The 22193-nt window shown below is 39.9% G+C and overlaps 1 protein-coding gene across 1 annotated transcript; it reads left to right on the top strand.

The window, feature by feature from the left end:
* Nucleotides 1–211: 211 nt before the first annotated feature.
* On the top strand, nucleotides 212–2126 carry LOC126689980 (3-ketoacyl-CoA synthase 6). Its single transcript, XM_050385133.1, has one exon. It carries the CDS (start codon nucleotides 277–279, stop codon nucleotides 1765–1767), a length of 1491 nt encoding a protein of 496 aa, XP_050241090.1. The 5' UTR covers nucleotides 212–276; the 3' UTR covers nucleotides 1768–2126.
* Nucleotides 2127–22193: the final 20067 nt, after the last annotated feature.

Below are 22193 nucleotides of genomic sequence, written 5' to 3'. Positions count from 1 at the left end.
GTTGGGCACAAATAAATAAAAAGATAAAACAAAAAGTCCCAATGGGCGTTGGGTTAGTTGCATGTGGAATTATTAATATGGAGTTGAGCGTTGAGTGACGTGAAGCTTCCTTTCATTTAATCCTCTCATCTGCCACGGTCCCGTTGCCTTTAAATTCCCACCTTCCCACCCTTCTTCTAATATCATCCTCAACCTTTCCTTCCGTAGCTATAGCTCTAGCTACTTCTCTCTCTTTCTCTCTCTCAAACACAAACACAAACACACAGAAGAGCAAAGATGCCTCCAATCTTGCCTGACTTTTCCAATTCTGTCAAGCTTAAGTATGTCAAGCTTGGGTACCAATACCTTGTCAATCACATTCTTACACTCACACTCATACCCATCATGGCTGCTATTTTCATAGAGGTTCTCCGGATGGGTCCTGATGAAATCTCAAATCTTTGGGAGTCCCTCCACTTCGATCTCGTCCAAATCCTATGCTCCGCTTTCCTCATCATCTTTATTGCCACTGTTTACTTCATGTCTAAGCCACGAACAATTTTCCTCGTGGACTACGCTTGTTTCAAACCCCCTATCACTTGTCGTGTCCCCTTTGCAACCTTCATGGAACACTCAAGGCTCAACCTCAGAAACAACCCCAAGAGCGTTGAATTCCAAATGAGAATCCTCGAGCGCTCTGGTCTTGGGGAAGAGACTTGTTTGCCTCCTGCAATTCATTATATCCCACCTAATCCAACCATGGAAGCTGCGAGAGGCGAGGCCGAGCTCGTTATATTTTCTGCCATGGATTCTTTGTTTGAGAAGACGGGTCTTAACCCTAAAGACATCGACATTCTCGTCGTGAATTGCAGTCTTTTCTCACCTACACCTTCCTTATCAGCCATGGTGATCAACAAGTACAAGCTGAGAAGTAACATAAAGAGCTTTAACCTTTCTGGGATGGGTTGCAGTGCTGGGCTAATTTCAATTGATTTAGCCCGTGATCTTCTTCAAGTTCACCCCAATTCAAACGCTGTGATTGTGAGCACAGAGATTATTACACCCAACTATTACCAGGGCAATGAAAGAGCTATGCTTCTTCCCAATTGTCTTTTCAGAATGGGTGGAGCTGCAATTCTTTTATCAAACCGAAGATCAGAGCGCAGGCGAGCCAAGTACAGGTTAGTACACGTGGTTCGAACCCATAAAGGAGCTGATGACAAAGCTTACCGCTGTGTATACGAAGAAGAAGACAAAGAAGGCAAAGTTGGGATCTCTTTATCCAAAGATCTCATGGCCATAGCTGGTGAGGCTTTGAAATCAAACATCACAACAATGGGACCTCTTGTCCTTCCAGCTTCAGAGCAACTCCTTTTCCTTCTCACCCTAATTGGCCGCAAAATCTTTAACCCCAAATGGAAGCCTTATATTCCTGACTTCAAACAAGCTTTTGAGCACTTCTGTATCCACGCTGGTGGCCGTGCTGTCATTGATGAATTGCAGAAGAACCTTCAGCTCTCTTCTGAACATGTCGAGGCATCGAGGATGGCACTCCATCGCTTCGGGAACACATCATCATCGTCGCTGTGGTATGAATTGAGCTATATAGAAGCAAAGGGGAGGATGAAGAGAGGTGATAGGGTTTGGCAAATAGCATTTGGGAGTGGATTTAAGTGTAACAGTGCTGTGTGGAAGTGCAACCAAAGCATCAAGGCTCCCACTGATGGTCCTTGGGCTGATTGCATTGATCGGTACCCAGTTCATATTCCTGAGATTGTGAAGCTCTAAGCCAAAATGCGTAAAGGTTGTTTTGCTGGTTTTTGGGTTACTTTAATTTCAGTAATTTGCGAAGAAAAATTAAGCTGGATTTGGATTTGCATTTACTTCGTTGATGTATCCATCACTGTTCTCATTTATATCTCTGCCAAACTATATTGCCCCCATTTTTTTTTCTTTTATTTAGTAAAAGGAAGTTCTTGTCTATTAGCATAGATGGACGATATGCCTGCTATGTACCAATTAGTGTCTTCCATGTAAGGAAAATACTTCAAAAATGGTTTGATGTTCGAGTTTGTAACTGTGGATACAAAATACTAGTTTTTAGGTCTTGAAATAAATTCCTCCATTTATGCATTGGGTTTGTTCAATTGCCTGGACTTTTGAGATTTTTATTTTTTTTCCTCCACTTCTTTTCCCCCTTAAAAGTTAAAACCTTCTAATTTTGTCTTTCGGAGCCTACGCAGCACGGGCAGACAGACAGACCAGTATTGAAAACGAGAGCACATTGCATGCGTCACTAATGCCTAAACGGGGAAAAAGTTAATTTTCAAGTATGACATAGCGGATAAAAAAATGAAAATAGCAACAATTAATAAAAAAATATTTATAGTAACCCCCAACTTCATCTTGCTTAAAATTCAATTCAATCATCTTCCTCTCCCTCCATAGGCATTAGTAACCCCCAAAACTATGTAGTTTTGACTTTTTATAGTTTTAGAATATGAAAAATTAATAAAAAATATTTTTCAGTAAACATAAAAGAAAATATTTTAAAATTTTCCAATTAAAATTTTTAACAAACATGATTTGTTTCAAGAAGATTGATCCACAATTTTAAAGTTTATTCGTTTCAAGGCTTAATAAGAGCTTTAATAAATTTCATAACAAAAATTAAAGAGAAAGACAATGAGAGCTAATAGAAGTAAAAAGTACCTGCATAGCATTTAGTGAAATTATAACCGGTTCACTTTGCAATTACTTGTTATAAGTTTTTGATACCTTACACCAAAATTCAAAATACAATCAAACCAATGTAAAAAAAAAAAAAAAAAAAAATCTTCATGAATTCAATTCCCTGGTAGCCTTAGCAAAACCTTCATCACTAACACTTTTTCCTATCAAAACCATAATTTTGAGGGTTTTTTTTTTTTTTTTTTTTTTATAATAAGAGGAATTCAAATAAAAATCTGAAGTTTATTGGGTTTGGTTGAGTTGGCTTTGAGGTCCTTCAGAGAGACAATGCGACAGCTATCACATCGCTCAAATCTCCAATCTAAGGCATCACCAAGAATTACTCTGACATCTCATTCTCTTCTAAAATTCGTAAACTCAATCCTTGTTAGAGCTTGGAAGCTACACGAAGAGAGAGGTAGAGGAAAATTATTTCACGAAGAAAAAATACGTTTAGTTGATATAAAATGGGGACCGAAGTTGTCTCCTCAGTAAAACTGCCTCTTTAAAAAGCAACAAACAAAACACATTTGTTTGTGAAAATTTCAAATCCACAAGGGTTCCTTAAATCCACAAGGGTCCTTGAATCCATAAGAAGAAATAGTCTAAAATCCACCAAAAACTAAAAAGATAAAAGTCTAAATATTATTGATTGAATAATTGTTAAAAAACATGTATTGACTTAGGGGGGCTCCGTAAAACTTGACAGACAAGAGAATATATTCTAAAATAATTCTTAATTAATACCTGTGGGGGCCAGTTAATCAATAATTATTAAAACCGTGTTAACTGGGCCTGTGGCCCATCCGAAGACGTTAAACTATCCGAGGAGGCCCATATAAGGTTATAAGGGGAACCAAATGAAAAGAGGAGTAGATATCACATTAGATTGGTCCAGTATTCGTCCGAGGACAAAATCCTTCTCGGCAATATGTGTCCGAGGACGACCTGAACGCCGTATTGTCACAAACACACTTCGAAGTTGCATTACCACTAAAGGCGGGACATGGGGCCAAGGGTAAGAAAGAAAAGATAAACAAATATCTTTAACAACTGCTGCCTCCGCATTAATTGTCTCTCAACCAACTCTCTGACCGCATTAATGTGGAGGTGATGCTTGAACAGTGATGAAGCAGCCTTACAGCTGCTGGTTGAAGGTTCCAGGAAGTGTTGGATGGGACAGGAAGAGATCCCCTGAATCCAACCTACACGTGTGTGGTGAAGATGACACCAAGAAGACAGTATATAACATGGAAGAATGCATTGAGAGGAAAGATCGGAACTTCTAAACAAGTGATGCTTAGAAGAAAATCTTATGAAATAAAAAACTTAGCTTGTTTCAAGGATAAATTGATCGTAATATTTGTATTAATCCATCTAGAAACGTTAAGTTTAATCGTTTTTCTTCTGAAGCTAATCTAGTTCTTTTATATCTACGCTCTACAAATTTATTGTTTGGGCCTTTAGCGTTCGAACCCAATACGAGTTTGGGATCGTTACAAATTGAGTTCTTACAATTGGCGCCGTCTGTGGGAAGAGCTTGATTTAAATTAAAAGAAATCTGGTTCAACGTTCATGATGGAGGAAGCAGGTCCACATTACTACACAGCAGAACCACACCAGGTAGATGCCAACCCACACCAAGCAGAGTCAAGAGGTTCTCAGCATGGTAATCCGCACCAGAGTCTCGAACGGAGAGAAGGCCGTGAGGGGAGTGTGCACAAAACTCATACCACCAAAAATCACTCTCGTGGGAAGAGTCATGTTTCCCATGCAAAAAATGACAAGAACCTGCAACGTGAAATTGACAAGTTGAAAAGAGAGTTGCGCCACACCCAGCGAGGACTTTCCTCGCCTTGCTCCGAACCATCATCCGAGGAGACGGATGGAGCTAGTTATAGGCGGAGATCCAAAACTCCGCCTAGTGAGACTTTTTCCTATGAAGAGGAGCACAGCCATCAACGTAGGTACAAAAGCCCGCCTCGCAGGGGCTTGGGGAACAACGCCATGAACAAAGCGTTAAGCTAAGTCTCCAAATCACCCTTCACAAGGAATATAGAAGATGCGATTCTTCCTCGGCGATTCCATCAGCCTACATTCACCCTATATGACGGTCGGACAGACCTAATAGAACACGTTAGCCATTTTAGCCAAAAGATGGCTATCTACTCCAGAGATAAGGCCTTGATATGCAAGGTATTTCCATCAAGTTTGGGTTCGGTGGCAATGAGATGGTTTAACGGTTTAAGGGCCAACTCTATTGAGTCCTTCAAAAAGCTTACCCGGGCTTTTGGCGCTCGCTTTATCACTTGCAATAGGGTTCCTCGGCCTTTGGGATCCTTGCTGTCTATGTCCATGCGAGAGGGCGAGACTCTTAAAATTTGTTCAGATAGATACTAGGAAATGTTTAATGAAATAGAGGGAGAGCATGATGATGTGGCTATAAGTACTTTCAAGGCTGGTCTTCCAGCCGAGCATGATTTAAGGAAATCTCTAACTGGTAAACCTGTTACCAGTGTACACCAACTGATGGATAGGATTGACAAGTACAGAAGAGTAGAAGAAGACCAACTTCAGGGAAAAGGAAAGGCTAAGGTAATCCTCAAGAGAGGAGGGATTTCAGGTCGGATCGTTACAATAGCAAACGACCTCGGAAAGACTTCGTTGGGCAATCAAGTTCTACTGACACCCAGGTGGTTAATGCAGTGTTTCGGGAGCCAGTGCAGCAGGTACTGGAGAAGATAAAGAATGAGCCATTTTTTAAATGGCCAAACAAGATGGCAAGAGAGCCTAAGAGACGCAACTCGAACCTTTATTGCCACTATCATCAGGATTATGGGCACACGACGGAGGATTGCAGGAATTTATGGGACCATTTGGAGCAGCTGGTCTGAGAGGGGAAATTGAAGCACCTCTTGCATCATTCCAGTGGTAGGGTAGGCCAGGCAGGCTCAGAGATGCGTGGGGATGCTTCTTCAAGACTCCCCCTTGGCACAATAAACGTTATTTTTGTCGCCCCAAGGAGGACTGGATCTTGCCCTTCCATGGTACTGTCGGTGTTCCGACCTCCAACTGAGGAGCATTGCCAAGCGTCAAAAAGAGCCAGGGTGGACATCCCCCTGATTTTGGTTTTTTCGGATGAGGATAAGGTTGGAACCATACAGCCTCATGATGATGCTCTGGTGGTCACGCTGAGAATTGGTGGGTACGATGGAAAAAGGGTGATGATTGATCAAGGTAGTGTTATTGATATAATGTACCCAGATTTGTATAAAGGGCTATGTTTGAAGCCTGAGGACTTGGCAGCCTACAGCTCCCCTCTGGTAAGTTTTGAGGGAAGGATGGTCGTTCCAAAAGGACAGATCAGACTACCTGTGCAAACCGGTATGGATGTGGTGGAGGTAGACTTCATTGTTGTAGATGTTTTCTCTCCATACACGACTATTATGGGCAGACCTTGGCTTCATACCCTGGGAGTAGTCTCATCTACTCTGCATCAGAAAGTGAAGTACCCATCTGGAGGCCAAGTATTGGAGATAGTAGGAAGCTAGATTACAACTCAGCAGTGTCTAGTAGCAGCTATACAACATCGGCCGGAGGTAGAGACCTCGACTACCGCCGATAATGGATTATAGCAATTAAAACCCCCAGCATTACCCTTAGATGGACCAGCCGATAAGGTAAAGTGTGAAGATTTGGAGAGGGTAATTGTTGCTGATGATCCGAAAATATTTTTCTAGGTTGGGACTAAACTGCCTTTGCAAGAGAAGGAGCGATTACTGGAATTCGTCAGAGAAAATGTAGATGTGTTCACATGGAGCCCATATGAAACCCCAGGTGTAGATCCGAATTTCATTTGTCATCGACTCAACGTGAATCCTTCCGTTATTCCGAAAAGACAGCCACCTCGGCGACCATTAAAAGAGCACGCCGAAGCTGTTAGAAGTGAGGTGGCCAAGCTCAAGCAGGCTGGGGCTATCAAAAAAGTTTTTTACCCTCAATAGTTAGCCAATACGGTAGTGGTAAAGAAGAAGACAAGAAAGTGGCGAGTGTGCGTGGACCTCACAGACCTCAATAAGGCTTTTCCCAAGGATCCTTTTCCCATGCTGAAGATAGACCAGTTGGTGGATGCAACCGTTGGTCATCCTCGGATGAGTTTTTTGGATGCCTTTCAAGGATATCACCAAATACCGCTAGCACTGGACGATCAAGAGAAGACGGCTTTTGTCACCCCTATTGGAAACTATCATTATAAAGTGATGCCATTTGGTTTGAAAAATGCAGGATCTACCTATCAATGGATGATGACTAAAATGTTCGAACCACAACTGGACAGAAACATTGAAGTCTATATCGATGATATGGTAGTGAAGAGTAAATTGGTGTCCGAGCATGTGGAGGATCTTATGAACATCTTTGGAATACTGAGAAAGCATAAACTACGTCTAAATGCTTTAAAGTGTTCATTTGGTGTAGGCTCCGGGAGGTTTTTGGGATACATGGTGACTCATAGAGGAATTGAAGTGAACCCAGATCAGATTAAGGCCATCAACGATTTACAAGCACCTCGGAATCCGAAAGAGGTGCAGAAACTGACTGGAATGACTACTGCTTTGAACCGATTTATCTCCAGGTCGGCCGAGAGGTGTCGTCCCTTTTTCCTTCTATTGCATAAGTGGAAAGGATTTGAATGGACCGAGGAGTGTGCTGTGGTGTTTTAGCAGTTGAAGAAGTACCTGTCTAGGCCGCCTATCATGTCTAGTCCTGAGGTGGATGAGGTCCTGTTTGCTTATCTGGCAGTTACCCCTCACGCAGTTAGTTTTGTCTTAATACGAGAGGACAGCGGCGTCCAAAGACCAGTTTATTAAGTAAGTAAGTCCCTTCATGAAGCCGAGGTGAGATACTTATCATTGGAGAAGGCCATCTTGGCGGTGGTCCATGCAACACGCAAACTTCCACATTACTTTCAGGCCCATACTGTGGTTATTTTAACTTAGCTACCTCTCAAGTCCATACTTAGAAGTGCAGATTATACTGGGAGAATTGCTAAGTGGGGCACAATCCTCGGTGCTTTCGACATCAAGTATATGCCTCGCACCTTTGTGAAAGGCCAAGTCCTCGCCGATCTGGTAGCCGAATTCGCCGAGTGTCCAGAAGAAGCTAACATGAAGCCAAGTGACATAGATGAAAAATCAGTTGGTCTGATCTCCACACAAGGCGGTTCCTTCTGGAGAATGTATGTGGACGGAGCAGCAAACCAACAGGGGCAGGATTGGGGCTAGTTCTGATATCCCTTGAAGAGATCATCATTGAAAAGTCCTTGAGGTTGGGATTCTCGGCTACTAACAATGAACCAGAATATGAAGTTTTGTTGATGGGAATGAGTATGGTCCAGAAAGTGGGTGGAAAGGTAATAGAATTATTCTTGGATTCAAGATTGATAGTCGGCCAAGTGAGAGGAGAACTGGAAGCCCGAGATCCGAGAATGCAAGAATATTTGAGTCAAGTTAGGCGTATGCAAACGAAATTTGAATCTTTTGACTTGTCGCATATCCCCTGAGGTAAAAATATCCACATCAATTCCCTGGCAACCTTTGCCACCTCTTCAGCACGAAGTTTTCCTCGGGTGATAATCATCGAAGATTTGTATACCCCCACCCCACCAGGAAAGGACGTATGTCAGGTTCATCAAATCAATCTAGCACCGAGCTGGATGGATCCCATATTGAAATTCCTCGAAAGTGACACCTTGCCCCAAGAGAAAATAGAAGCTGAGAAAATACGGAGGAAAGCTCCTCGATTTTGGTTATCCGAGGACAAAAAGTTATACAAACAGTCTTTTTCTGGGCCGTACCTACTTTGTATACATCCCTAGATGTCAGAGTCACTCCTAGAGGAGCTGCATGAAGGCATTTGTGGAAGTCATACGGGGGGAAGGTCCTTATCACACCGGGCCATTACTCATGGATATTGGTGGCCAAATATGCAGAAGGAAGTGCAAGAGTATGTTAGAAAATGTGACCAGTGTCAAAGGTTCACTCCAAACATCCACCAGTTTGGAAGAATTCTTAACCCTCTATCCAGCCCTTGGCCTTTTGCTCAATGGGGGCTAGATATTGTCGGCCCTTTTCCTAAAGCCTTAGGAAACAAAAAGTATCTGCTGGTCGACACGGATTATTTTACTAAATGGGTCGAAACTGAACCTTTGGCTAACATCAGAGATGTAGATGTTAAGAGGTTTATCTGGAAGAATATTGTTACGCGATTTGGAACTCCACGCACTCTTGTCTCGGATAACGGCCTTCAATTTGATAGTAAGGCCTTCAAGCAATACTGTTCAGACTTAGGTATAAAGAATATGTATTCTACTCCGGCCTATCCTCAAGGGAATGGGCAAGCTGAAGCTGTTAACAAAGTAATAGTCAATGGACTTAAGAAGAGACTGGATGATGTAAAAGGAAAATGGGTGGAGGAATTGCCACATGTTCTTTGGACCTATCGAACAACACCTCAACGATCAACAGGAGAGACTCCTTTTTCCATGACCTATGGAGCCGAGGTCGTCATCCCTCTGGAAACTGGATTCCCAACGTTAAGGACTAGTACATTTTCCTCGGACAGTAACGATGGGCTGTTGGGAAAAAGTTTAGACTTGATCGAAGAGCGAAGGGAGAATGCAATGGTCCAATTGGCTTACTACCAACATAAACTCAAGCAAGGCTATGATACTAATGTAAAGCTGAGACCGTTAGCAGTAGGAGATTTGGTGCTGAGGAAAGTTCTGGGAACCACCAAGAATCCAACTTGGGGAAAATTGGGGCCTAATTGGGAAGGGCCTTATCGGATTACTTCAGTAGCTGGAATAGGAGCCTATTATCTGGAAGACCTAGATGAAAAAGCTGTACTCCATCCTTGGAATGTAAATAATCTCAAGAGGTATTATTATTAATAAAAGTAGTCTAATTTAGGTTTCCTTTAATTTATGCTGATCATGCATCTTGTGTTTCCACATCTAATGGCATTCTATGAAGTATTAAACAGAAACTAAGTTATGTCAGGTCCTCAGACCACAAGTTTAGTGGAAATTAATACCCTATGGCATTCTATGAAATATTAAATAGAAACTAAGTTATGTTAGGTCCTCGGACCACAAACTTAGTGGAAATTAATACCCTATGGCATCTTATGAAGTATTAAACAGAAACTAAGTTATGTCAGGTCCTCGGACCACAAGCTTAGTGAAAATTAATACCCTATGACATCTTATGAAGTATTAAACAGAAACTAAGTTATGTCAGGTCCTCGGATCACAAGCTTAGTGGAAATTAATACCCTATGGCATCTTATGAAGTATTAAACAGAAACTACGTTATGTCAGGTCCTCGGATCACAGGCTTAGTGGAAATTAATACCCTATGGCATCTTATGAAGTATTAAACAGAAACTAAGTTATGTCAGGTCCTCGGACCACAGACTTAGTGGAAATTAATACCCTATGGCATCTTATGAAATATTAAACAGAAACTAAGTTATGTCAGGTCCTCGGACCACAAGCTTAGTGGAAATTAATACCCTATGGCATCTTATGAAATACTAAACAGAAACTAAGTTATGTCAGGTCCTCGGACCACAAACTTAGTGGAAATTAATACCCTGTGAAATCTATTGGGTCACTAAGTGGGTTCCATAGAAACTAATACAGCCTCTCGGTATTAAAATGCTAGTGCCACTTGGGCTTATGCATTCCAGAATAACAAATTCTCAAATATCGTCCTAAGATCACAGGGTTTTTAATTACCTATTGAAGATATAAACCCCAATAAGCCTATGAACATCATCTAATGTATAACGGAAGTACTTTAGACCCAACTTTATCCAACTTTTGAACATTCCCTTATGTTTCAATTTATTAGAAGAAATGCATATATATCCAAAATGTCTCCCTGAGATCTCATAGTATTAATGTTTATCACCCATTTTAACCGCCAACTGTTAATGTGTATAAGTTATTTTTTCTCTTGCAAACGAAAGACAGTCAAGATGAATCCATTCAAGCTAAGATAACAGAGCAAACAAGTACAAAAATAAGATAAAACGGCAACAATAATAAGCAAATAAACATAAAATCCTTAGTCCTAATCAAATTGTAAAATAAGTCCTATTTTTTCAACTTAATTTGGAGCTTGGGAGCTTGGTTGGCTGATTTATCTGCCTCCGAGGTAGTGACTCCCTCTTTGTCCTTAGTAGCTCCCCTAGCTGACAAGACTGTGGAAGCCAAATCCTGTTAAAAGCCTTGAGAGGCTACCTCTGCCTCAGAAGCTGCTGCAGTCTTGTCCAAGGAGGCTTCTGGAGGGCATTAGTCTCTTTAGCTGGTTCTAGTTGGCCAGGGGGAGGAAGATTTTGAGGCAAAACCTCCTGATTAGGATTAGTGGTTGAGGAAGTGTCTTCAGCTTGACTGGATGGAGGATCTGAGGTGCGGATTACTGTAGGGTAGAACACATTCTCTGCCTTCCTTAACTCGAATGAAGCCTCAACCCTAGCTCAGTTAAGGGCTTCATTCCAAGTTTGGGCGCAATAAATGTGGCACACCATTGGCACCTCTGCCCTCAGGGTCTCCTCCATCTCAGCCACCCTGAGGTCGTAACCTTTCTATTCGGCCTCATTCGTTGCTTGTTCGGCCTCAGCATTTGCCCTCTCGACTTCCTCCCTGGATTTTTCAGCTTGCTCCCTTAATTTTTGGGTTTTCTCCAAGTGCTTTTTAAGAACTACCACTTGCTCCCGGGCAGCCTTCAATTCCTCATTTGCTTTGCGCAAGCACTTTCTCTAGTCGTCGGCTTGCTTTTGGAAGCCTTCTAAGCCCGAGTCAGTGCTTTTGCAAGCTTGCTCCTCAGCAATTAATTTCTTCTTCGCATCCGCCAAGTCTTGCTCGGATATTGTTAAAGTTTGTACAGCCGACGCCCGTCTTTTCCTTTCATCTTCTAACTGATTGTAGAAGTTATTGAGCATCTCATCCAGTCTAAAAGTGTTTTGGATAACCTACAAGGAAGAAATTAACACTATAGTCAGTAAAGAGTACACATCAGTGAGTAATGATCGCAAAAGGAAAAAGAAGAGAGTTAGCATTATACCATTTCCAAATATCTTTTATTGTTAAGGATGAGTTCATTCTTCCTTGCATTTTTTATTTTGTCCATGTCCTTTAGGAGTAACAAAGCCTCCTCTATAGCCGAGACTATGTGACACCCAATGCCACTGTTGAAGTCCCTAATAGATGCATCATCTCGTAGGGGCTCCCCACCATGCATAGGTGCTGGCAGCCAAGCTTGAGGCTCCGGAGGTTGAGTGTCAGACCTCTCCTGGCCTCGCTGAAGAGTATGGCTGATCTTCTGCTGCTTTGCAGCTTGTTGGGCATCTTCTTCGCGGGTCGGACGGGACTTTCCTGTATCTACCACATCTTTCCCTTTCTACTCCCTGTGCCTTTTCAATTTGGCAGCATCAGCTCTGACTGGCTGGGGAGGTTGATGAGAAGGTTGATGAGGAGCAGGAGGAGGAGACCTGGTGGGAAAGGGAGGAATCTGGGATTGCGTTGATTTTCTCGGCGCACTCTTCCCAGGCTGGTTCTCTATCAGCTCCATTAGACTTTTTTGGGGCTTCTTTTGTATTCCCATCTCGTCAAGATCTTCCTCCGAGGAGTCTGATAGTTCTACAACTTCCTCTGGACTTTCTTCTTCTTCTTCTTCTTTTTCTTCTTCTTCTTCTTTCTCTTCTACTTCCTCTTCCCTGAGGGCAAGCTGGGATGAAGAGGCTCCTGTTGAGATAGCGGCAAGAAAAAGGGGCTTAGTGCAGGAAGTGTCCTTAGGAAGTGGAACACCTTCTGGAACGATGAACCCCTAGTAGGCAACGCTAATACGGTAAAGCCGAGGATCACGGGTTTTGATCACGCACTTCAGTGCTTGGAAAGCAAACGAGAGGGGGGTGTAGCCGAGGATTAAATGGGCTGCCCGGAGTTGGCCGTCAGCTTCGTTCACGTATATCTCGGCTTTCAATACCCTGTCCAAACTTGCTTTGTTGACTAAACTAAGTTTGGGCTTGGTAGAATGTCTATTTGCAAAATCCTTGAATTGAAATGAAGCGTCATTAGGGATAAGAATACTGAGACTCAAAAAAAAAAAAAAAAAAAAAAGGAAAATATGTATGTATAAACCGAACGTTATGAATCTATGACTGCATTCCCACCTGGTTCTCCTTCCTCCATAGGGCATGGCAGACCATCATGCCATTCCCCAGAAAAGATAAGGAAATTCTCCTTTAGATTCTTGTTTGAAGTGGGAAGGCACTGAATTAGCCTCACCGCAGGATACCTCGACTTGAGATAATATCCCTGCCCCTTCAAATGGTTGAGGTTGTACATCCAATTCACATCATGATGGGTCAGGTTTAGGTCCATTCTCTCATTCAAGGCTTCTATACTTCCCAGGACCCTAAACATATTTGGGGCACACTGAGTGGGGGATAACCTAAAGAACCTAAGGTAGTTCCTAGTAATAGTACCCATGGGGATGGTCATCCCGCCTTCTATGGAGGCAATCATGGGAATAACCACTTCCCCTGTTCTTCTAGCACCGGCCCATTCCCCTTGGCCTGCGTACCTCATACCCACTATTGGGGGGATCTTATACTTAGCGCGGAAACTTCTCATACCTTCCTCGGACTCAACCAAACATTGAAACTTACTCACTTTCCCCATTTTTCTAAAGGGTTTTCGTAGAAGAATTAACGAGTTTAAGATGAAAGCTGAAAAGGTTTTAAGAAGACTTACAAGTTTGAAAGAGAGTCCTCGGACAAGATTCTAGTATTTGTAGGTGCACAGGAAAACGACGAAAAAGGAGAAAGACAGGTTCAGTGTATGAGCTCTAGAATTGTGTGATCGCTGAAGGAAGGAAAGAGAATTGATTTGAAAATTCCTTTATAGTTGTGCAGAAGTTATGAGCGAGAAAGTTCCCACTCGCAAAACGAGATAGACCCTCCACCGTTCGATTTACATCTTACCATCGAACGTGGGGGACAAGGGCGTCGCCAAAATTTAATGCTGCCGCGCTTGGGACGCTGAAGCGTCAAGAGCATGACCAAAACATAAAAGGATATGGGCTTGTGACATCAAAATCAACCTTTTCTCCGGAGGAGTCGAAAAGCAAGATTTTGAGGGGCTATTGTAGGGGCTAGTTAATCAATAATTATTAAAAACGTGTTAACTGGGCCTGTGACCCATCCGAGGACGTTAAACTATCCGAGGAGGCCCACATAAGGTTATAAGGGGAACCAAATGAAAAGAGGAGTAGATATCACATTAGATGGGTCCAATATTCGTCCGAGGACAAAATCCTCCTCGGCAATATGTGTCCGAGGACGACCTGAACGCCATATTGTCACAAACACACTTCGAAGTTGCATTACCACTAAAGGTGGGACATGGGGCCAAGGGTAAGAAAGAAAAGATAAACAAATATCTTTAACAACTGTTGCCTTTGCATTAATTGCCTCTCAACCAACTCTCTGGCTGCATTAATGTAGAGATGATGCCTAAACAGTCATGAAGCAACCTTACAGCTGCTGGTTGAAGGTTCCAGGAAGTGTTGGATGGAACAGGAAGGGATCCCCCGAATCCAACCTACACGTGTGTGGTGAAGATGACACCAAGAGGACAGTATATAACATGGAAGAATGCATTGAGAGGAAAGATTGGAACTTCTAAACAAGTGATGCTTAGAAGAAAATCTTATGAAATAAAGAACTTAGCTTGTTTCAAGGATAAATTGATCGTAATATTTGTATTAATCCATCTAGAAACATTAAGTTTAATCGTTTTTCTTCTGAAACTAATCTAGTTCTTTTATATCCACTCTCTACAAATTTATTGTTTGGGCTTTTAGCGTTTGAACCCAATACAAGTTTGGGATCGTTACAAATTGAGTCCTTATAATATCTAATCATAGCGAGAACCAAATTTGACATAAAAACATTAAATGCACCTAAAAATAAGGAAATAAATCACCTAAACCTAAAATAACGTTTTTTACATAAAAATACCAAAAATAATAAATTACAATAATTAAATAGTAAATCATGTCCTACATCAAACTCCTCTACTTGAAACAAACTCGTCCTCGAGTTCATTTTTGAAATCTGAAGTCTTCCGCTCCAAATAAATAAAAACTTCGAATTCTTGAGCCCCTTGATCTTCTTTCCATACTTGCAACTCATCAATGGAATAAAGAAATCAACTGGAACTTTTTTTCCCTTTGTCTTCATGTATTTGTAGAGATTTATCAAATAAGAACTGTTAATCAAATCAAATTTATCAACCCCAATAAAATCAATAAACTTTGTTTCAATGTCTCACACCAAAACAATAGGAGCTTGAACGTTGCAATCATCTAACTTGACTTCATCAAGATCGTTGACAACTTCCTCTATAATTTCTTTTTTAATGGTCTCTACTATCTCGACCTCCAAATCTTTCTTTATAATAAGCTCTGTGAGTTTTTAGACCCCTTAAAACCACAATCAGATTAACCTCGGTAATTAGCCAAGTGATTACATAGTCAAATTAACAAATCTAGGTTATCACAATCAAACAAACATATCATGCATAGTAGCGAAAATATAAATAACACAATGATATGATCACCCAAGAAACCAAACCGGTAAAAACCTGGGGAGGATTTAACCTAGCTATCCTCAAGGTAAACCTAAATCCACTATGAAAGAATTGAAGTTTTACAATAGGACTTAGACCACTAACATCCTATTGCTATCCACCAGTAGAAACTTACTGACACAACCATGTGCAAGCTCCGAGACCATGGACTCTTTCTTTCTTGGATTCTCTAGCAAGTACAAGCACACTCGCTTGTGTTTCATTAAGTTTTTATGGTAGCAACTAAATGATCATCAAGTTCTTGAATGAATCTCCTTCTTGATAATCCTAAGCTTGTGTAAATGAAAACTCCTCACAGATCTCACAAGAGATTTACACAAACAGCTATATGAGCAACACTAAAACGTGGCTAGGGTTTGCCTTATATACCTAGGGCAAAAACACAAAACCCTAAACGTTTTAAATGAACTAGGGCTGAGTTGGAATTCTGTAGAAAAACGCATTCTGCCCGAATTTCGATTGATTGAGCCTAAGTTTCGATCAATCAAACTAGGCTGAATTGCTCTAATAAATCTGCATCAGCTTGAATCCAACTTTACATAAAATACACAACTTTGATCAAGTTTAAACAAGACTAAACAACTTGTTTTGATCATGGTTTGCCAACAATACACATTAGAGTTCTAAATACAATAGTCCCTAAGTCTTTAGAACCTAGGGGTGACCACGGTCGGTCCGAGTCGGGTTTGTGCCCAACCCGCGACCGACCCAACCAAGTCGTGTTCCAAATTTTCAGACCCACCTCCGACCAGTCAGAAAATCGGATCGGATTGGACGGTTCTTGCCGGAAAGTGGTCGAGTCTCAGTCGGGGTTGATTATTTGGAAAACAACGAGAATCCGCCCAAGAAGATATGAAAAATGGCATAATCCGGCGAGGAAATTTTGAAAAACGGTAGAAATCCAGCCAGACCTCGCCAAATCCAGCGAGATCTTGACCATTTTCGGCAAGATCTTGGCTAGATCTGGCGAAATCTCGCCAGATCTAGCTTAAATCTTCCCAAAGAAAACTCAAAACTCGCCGGATCTACCCAAAAAAATCTCAAAACTCGCCGAGAAAATGATGGGTCAATCAGATCGGGTTTCTCGGATTTGAGAGGAGGAGATCTGATCTCCGACCCGTTGATCTCGAGTTTTGGAGAATGAAATCCGTCTTTGGTCGGCGACGGGTAGGGTTCGGTTGGCGGCAGCGGGTGGGTCGGTTTCGGCGGGTCCCTGGACAGCCCTGTTAGAACCTAACAAACTCTCCCTTTGGCAATCCGTGACAAAACACAACTAAAAACTCAAAGTTTACAAATAAAATCCCTTTACAAAAAAATGCTCATTATAACAAATCTAATTCTAACTATTATCCATTAGTTGTAAGTGTAGACAGCAGCTCAATTGAATCAACCTGTATATTTCCTGAAATACTAAACAAAATGCGTAATCGCATGTGTGGAAAATACAAGTAAACAAAATAAGTTCTTGATTTAACTCAACACAAAATAAAGACATATATCAATGAATAACTCATAAATATAAATCAATAAGCAGTGAAACAAGAAACTTATGAAACAATAAATGTATCTCCCCCTAACATGAATAGCCCAACAAAAATATAACAAGAGCTAAAAAGGAAAATACAAAGTGAAGCACCTAGCTACAATCTAATCTCCACAAGCTCCACCAAACAAAAAACTCTCCCCCTGAAAAAAAAAAAAAAAAAAAAAAAAAAAAAAAAAAAAAAAAAAAAAAAAAAAAAAAAACTCTACAAGTGTCCTAAATGTACTCCCCCTTTTTGTGACAGAATGCCAAAAGGCAATCAAAATCCATCATCAAAAGGAGGTGGCAGTGAGGATCATTGAAATTGTGCAACTTTGCATGCAAAGCACGTATCTCATCGAACACGTCCACCAAAATCTGTCCATGAGCTTCCTGAACAGTCAAGACATGATCTAATGTACGTCGAATGTCTGAATCATCCGAAGTAGTTGGTGGAGGAACATCAGCATCAACAGCAGCAGCACCAGACGCCTCAGCCGTATCAACACCTGTAGAAGAGGGAGGACGGGAAACAACACCAGAAGACTCACCTCTAGGACGCGAAGAGCCAACTCTCAAGTGAGCAGCCCTATGCCTAAGGAAAGTGGCACCTATAGGAGCTATAACATGAACGGGCTCACCAGCAGGAAAATCAACTAAACCATGAAACAACAAAACCCTATGAATGAAAATAGGATGAATAAGAGCATAAGCTACAGCAGAACTCCTATGAACTTCGTTCAAAGAACGAAAAAACAGATGAGGAAAGCTGATAGATGCACCAGAAACAAAGGCGTACAAAAACACACATCGCTCAAGAGGGATGGTGTGGAGATGAGAAATAGGCCACAAAGAATGATACGCCATCCTAAAGAAAAGATAGGTAGTCTTAGTAAGTTTAGCAGACGTGATCCGAGGATCAAAACCCCACTGGATAGAAGACCCAGTGATATATGACATAACATTATCAAGGGGTGGAGACTCCTCATAAGGATAGACAAGCTCCCTAACGACCGAAACCCCAAGAGCTTCAGCCACTATCTTAGGGGTAATGATGACCTACTTTTTCTCTAGGTTTATCAATGTTGTTAACCTTAGTGGGATCATTCTTCCTAAAGTTTCTAGGTTCAGCAGTGTTCTTATCTCTTGCCCTTCTGTTGTTGTTTCTAAGGGAATTCCTAAAGTTCTTGGCAAGGTAAGCAATCTCTGTAACAAAGAGCTCATCATCAAATCCACCAACATCAACATCATCAACTGACTTAAGAGCCATTGATTTGGATTTGTTAGTCTTAGGTAGGTCCAACTCATAGGATTGAAGAGATACTACAAGTTCATCAATAGGGATGGAGTCCACATCCTTGCTCTCAGTGATGACAATCACTTTGGGTCTAAAATCTTCAGTCAAGGATCTAAGAATATTTCTAACAATTTTAGGTTGATCATAGATTTCACCCAAGTTATATGCAGAATTAACAATATCATTAAGTTTAGCATAGAATTCATCAAAAGATTCATCATCAGACATCCTAATGTTTTCAAATTTAGAAGTTAATTGCTGTAATTTATTGATTTTAACTGCGTTTGTGCCTTCATGCACAGTTTGGAGGATATTCCAAGCAATATGAGCAACCTCAACATTAGAGATTATCTTAAATTCCTCCATAGAAACAGCGTTAAAGATAGCATTTATAACTTTGCTATTGAACGTGGCTGCTTCTTTTTGAGAAGTTTGCCACTCACTAACAGGAGTAGTGGGCTTCTCCCATTCGTATTCAACGGAGTTCTAGACTATCTCATCAATTGATTTTAGGAATGCTTTCATCCTTACTTTCCAATAAGTATAGTTATTCCCATCAAAGTGAGGAGGAAAAACAAGAGAATGTCCGTGTTCCATGACAACAGGGGTCAAGGATCAGCTCAAAGATCAAAAGATCAACAACAAAAGAGCAACCCGCTCTTATACCACTTGTGAGTTTTTAGACCCCTTAAAACCACAATCGGATTAACCTAGGTAATTAGCCAAGTGATTACTTAGTCAAACCGGTAAAAACCTAGGGAGAATTTAACCTAACTATTCTTAAGGTAAATCTGAATCCACTATGAAAGAATCAAAGTTTTACAATAGAACTTAGACCACTAACATCCTATTGCTACCCACCAGTAGAAACTTACTGACACGACCACATTCAAGCTCCGAGACCACGGACTCCTTCTTTCTTGGATTCTCCACAAGTACAAGCACACTCGCTTGTGTTTCGTTAAGTTCTTATGGCAGCAACTGAATGATCATCAAGTTCTTGAACGAATCTCCTTCTTGATAATCCTAAGCTTGTGTAAAGGAAAGCTCTTCACAGGTCTCATAAGAGATTTACACAAACTGCAATATGAGCAACAGTAAAACGTGGCTAGGGTTTGCCTTATATACCTAGGACAAAAAAAAAAAAAACCCTAAACGTTTTAAATGAACTAGGACTGAGTTGGAATTCTGTAGAAAAACGCATTCTGCCCGAATTTCAATTGATCGAGCCTAAGCTTCGATCGATCGAACCAGGCCGAATTGCTCTAATAAATCTGCATTAGCTTGAATCCAACTTTACATAAAATACACAACTTTGAGCAAGTCTAAACAAGACTAAACAACTTGTTTTGATCATGGTTTGCCAACAATACACATTAGAGTTTTAAATACATTAGTTCTTAAATCTTTAGAACCTAACAGGGTCTTCATTAATCTCCTACACAATCTTGATTTCAAGTTCTTCTTCTATAACAAGGCCTTCATTAATTTTCCAAAAAATCTCTATATTTTCTTCTTTGGCTTCTACATATTCTTCAAGAAAAGTATTTTCTTCAACATGTAATTCTTCTCTTAATGGTGGAATATATGGCTCTTTAAAATAATTCAAGTGTGAACTTCTTAGCTAATAATAATCTTGTATTGTATATGACAAGATTTCTTCACAATCCAAAGGATAAAATTTGATAGCAAGCATCTTTTTCATTCTTAGCCTTGAACGAATTTTGTCTTTACCTTGTCGGATTCTATCAGATTGTACTCATTCCTACCAACGTAAGGCATACTCACTAAGTTTATATAAAGCAAGTCCAACTTTTCTCTCATAATAAATATTCTCAAAGTCAAATAAATCCTCTAGATCAAGTAACCAATCAAGAAAATCTTCTTTATAAAAATAAACATTAAAACTTACAATTTTTCTATAAGGTCTATATGAAATTTGCTTACCAATAGGTTGCCCATGAGTTATGTCTCCATGATAGTTATCCCTATTTTTTCCATGCTCCAACGACAGCATCTTAGCAAGGATATTTATGAGTGCTAGTTGTACGTTACGTAATACTTTCTAAGTTTTTTGTCACCGAAATTGCTACCATATCATATGTCAGCCACTAGACCAAGATAAGTCAAGGCTCTAATACCAATTGATGTAGGATGCAGAAGCGTCAAGAATCAGGACACGTCTACCTCTAGAAAACAAGAAACAAAACACATTTACTTCTGAAAATAACCTCAAATCCATAAGCGTTTCTTGAATCCACAAGGGCCCTTGAATCCACAAGAAGAAATGGTCTAGAATTCACCAGAAAATAGAAAAACAAAAGTCTAAATTTAATTGATTGACTAATTGTTAAAAAGTGTGTATAGACATAGGGGCTTATTTAAGAGTTCCGTAAAACTTGACAGGCAAAAAAATATATTCTAAAATACTTCCTAATTAATACCTAATCATAACGGGAACCAAATTTGACCTAAAAAGCATTAAATGCACCTAAAATCAAGGAAATAAATCACCTAATCCTAAAATAACTTTTTTACATAAAAATACCAAGCATAATAAATTACAATAATTAAATAGTAAATCATGTCCTACATCACAATCTCTACTAGAGCTTGGAAGCTACACGAAAAGAGAGACAAAAGAAAATCATTTCATGAAGAAAAAATAGGTTTTGTAGTCGTTGCCATTGGAGTGAATGAGGAGAATTACTTTGATGAATTTTAAATTTGGGTTTCATAGACTATATACTAGATTTTATTTCCTTTTACTTTTCTTTGTATTCTTAAAAATCTAATCAATTGAATTTTAAAATAAATTTATTTTTATTTTTTCCCAAAAAAATTTATTTTTAATTTTTTAATTAAATAAAAAATAAAAACTATGTTGCTTTGAGGGTCACTAACAACGTAATTCTAACGTAGACTAAGGAGAAGATTGAAATAAATAAAATTGAAACTTAAAGAACTAAATTGAACAAAAGTAAAGTTACTTGACTAATGTGTGTCTTCCTCTTGTTTTTGCTTGGTTTTAACTAGATTGATGCCACAAGGCCTTGTTGGAAAATCTGGTTTTGTATCTCATACAAAACACACAGTGGAAGCAACAAACACATATCTACTTCATTCATGAAAGATAACATGTAACCTTGAATTCTAGAACAAAGAATAGAAAGCGTACCTTGATGCAGTGAAATTCCAAACCAAGACTTGAGAATACCTTTAATCTTCATCTCAATTCCAAATGGTGCCCAAGAAGTGTGGTCTCTCAATCAGTCTTTTGTACGTTGATTCTCAAAAAAAATTCTTCTTCTTCTCCTTGTGGAGAAAAAAAAAACTATTTTCTTTTCTTTTCATCATACATACCTTCTAACTACCTTAGTAGTTACTTATTTAATAACTCTTATTAACTAAAAACTGATTTTCTAATTGGGTTAGACTTTAGGGCCTACCCAATTGGGCTTTAGTTTGTGGCTTCAGATGGGACCAAAGGAAACAAATATGACTTTAGCTCCAATGGGCCTTGGGCTTTTCTGTCAACTCTTGACAAATCCAAAATTACCATTAATTATATTTAATACCACTAAATAAATATAATTGCACTCTAGGCCTTATTAATAAATTATATCCTAAGACTCTAATGATATCATATGACCCCTCCATGAAATATCCATAGTTAACAAAGTCATAAGTAACTGTCACTTTGTAAACAACTATTTTATCCTTGAGTACCCAGTTAATCTTTTAGTTATTCACATTTATTGAAATCCAATTTCAATAAATATAAAATTTAGTAACTCCTTACTAAAGTGGACGCCCTGAATAACCAATTCTCATTAAACTTATCTTAGGGGAATATTTTGTGTGTCTACAAAGAGATTATGGATTCCATCTTGAGAATATGTATTCCCTTAACACTACGTGTGGTTACCCAACATACTGAGGTTTTG

Source organism: Quercus robur, chromosome 1 (assembly GCF_932294415.1).
Source record: "Quercus robur chromosome 1, dhQueRobu3.1, whole genome shotgun sequence".
Lineage (NCBI taxonomy): Eukaryota > Viridiplantae > Streptophyta > Magnoliopsida > Fagales > Fagaceae > Quercus > Quercus robur.
This window is presented reverse-complemented; position numbering and strand designations above follow the sequence as displayed.

Bases quoted from the DNA above. Each gene is read 5' to 3' on its own strand.
- LOC126689980 (XM_050385133.1), top strand. From the start codon at position 277: ATGCCTCCAATCTTGCCTGACTTTTCCAATTCTGTCAAGCTTAAGTAT.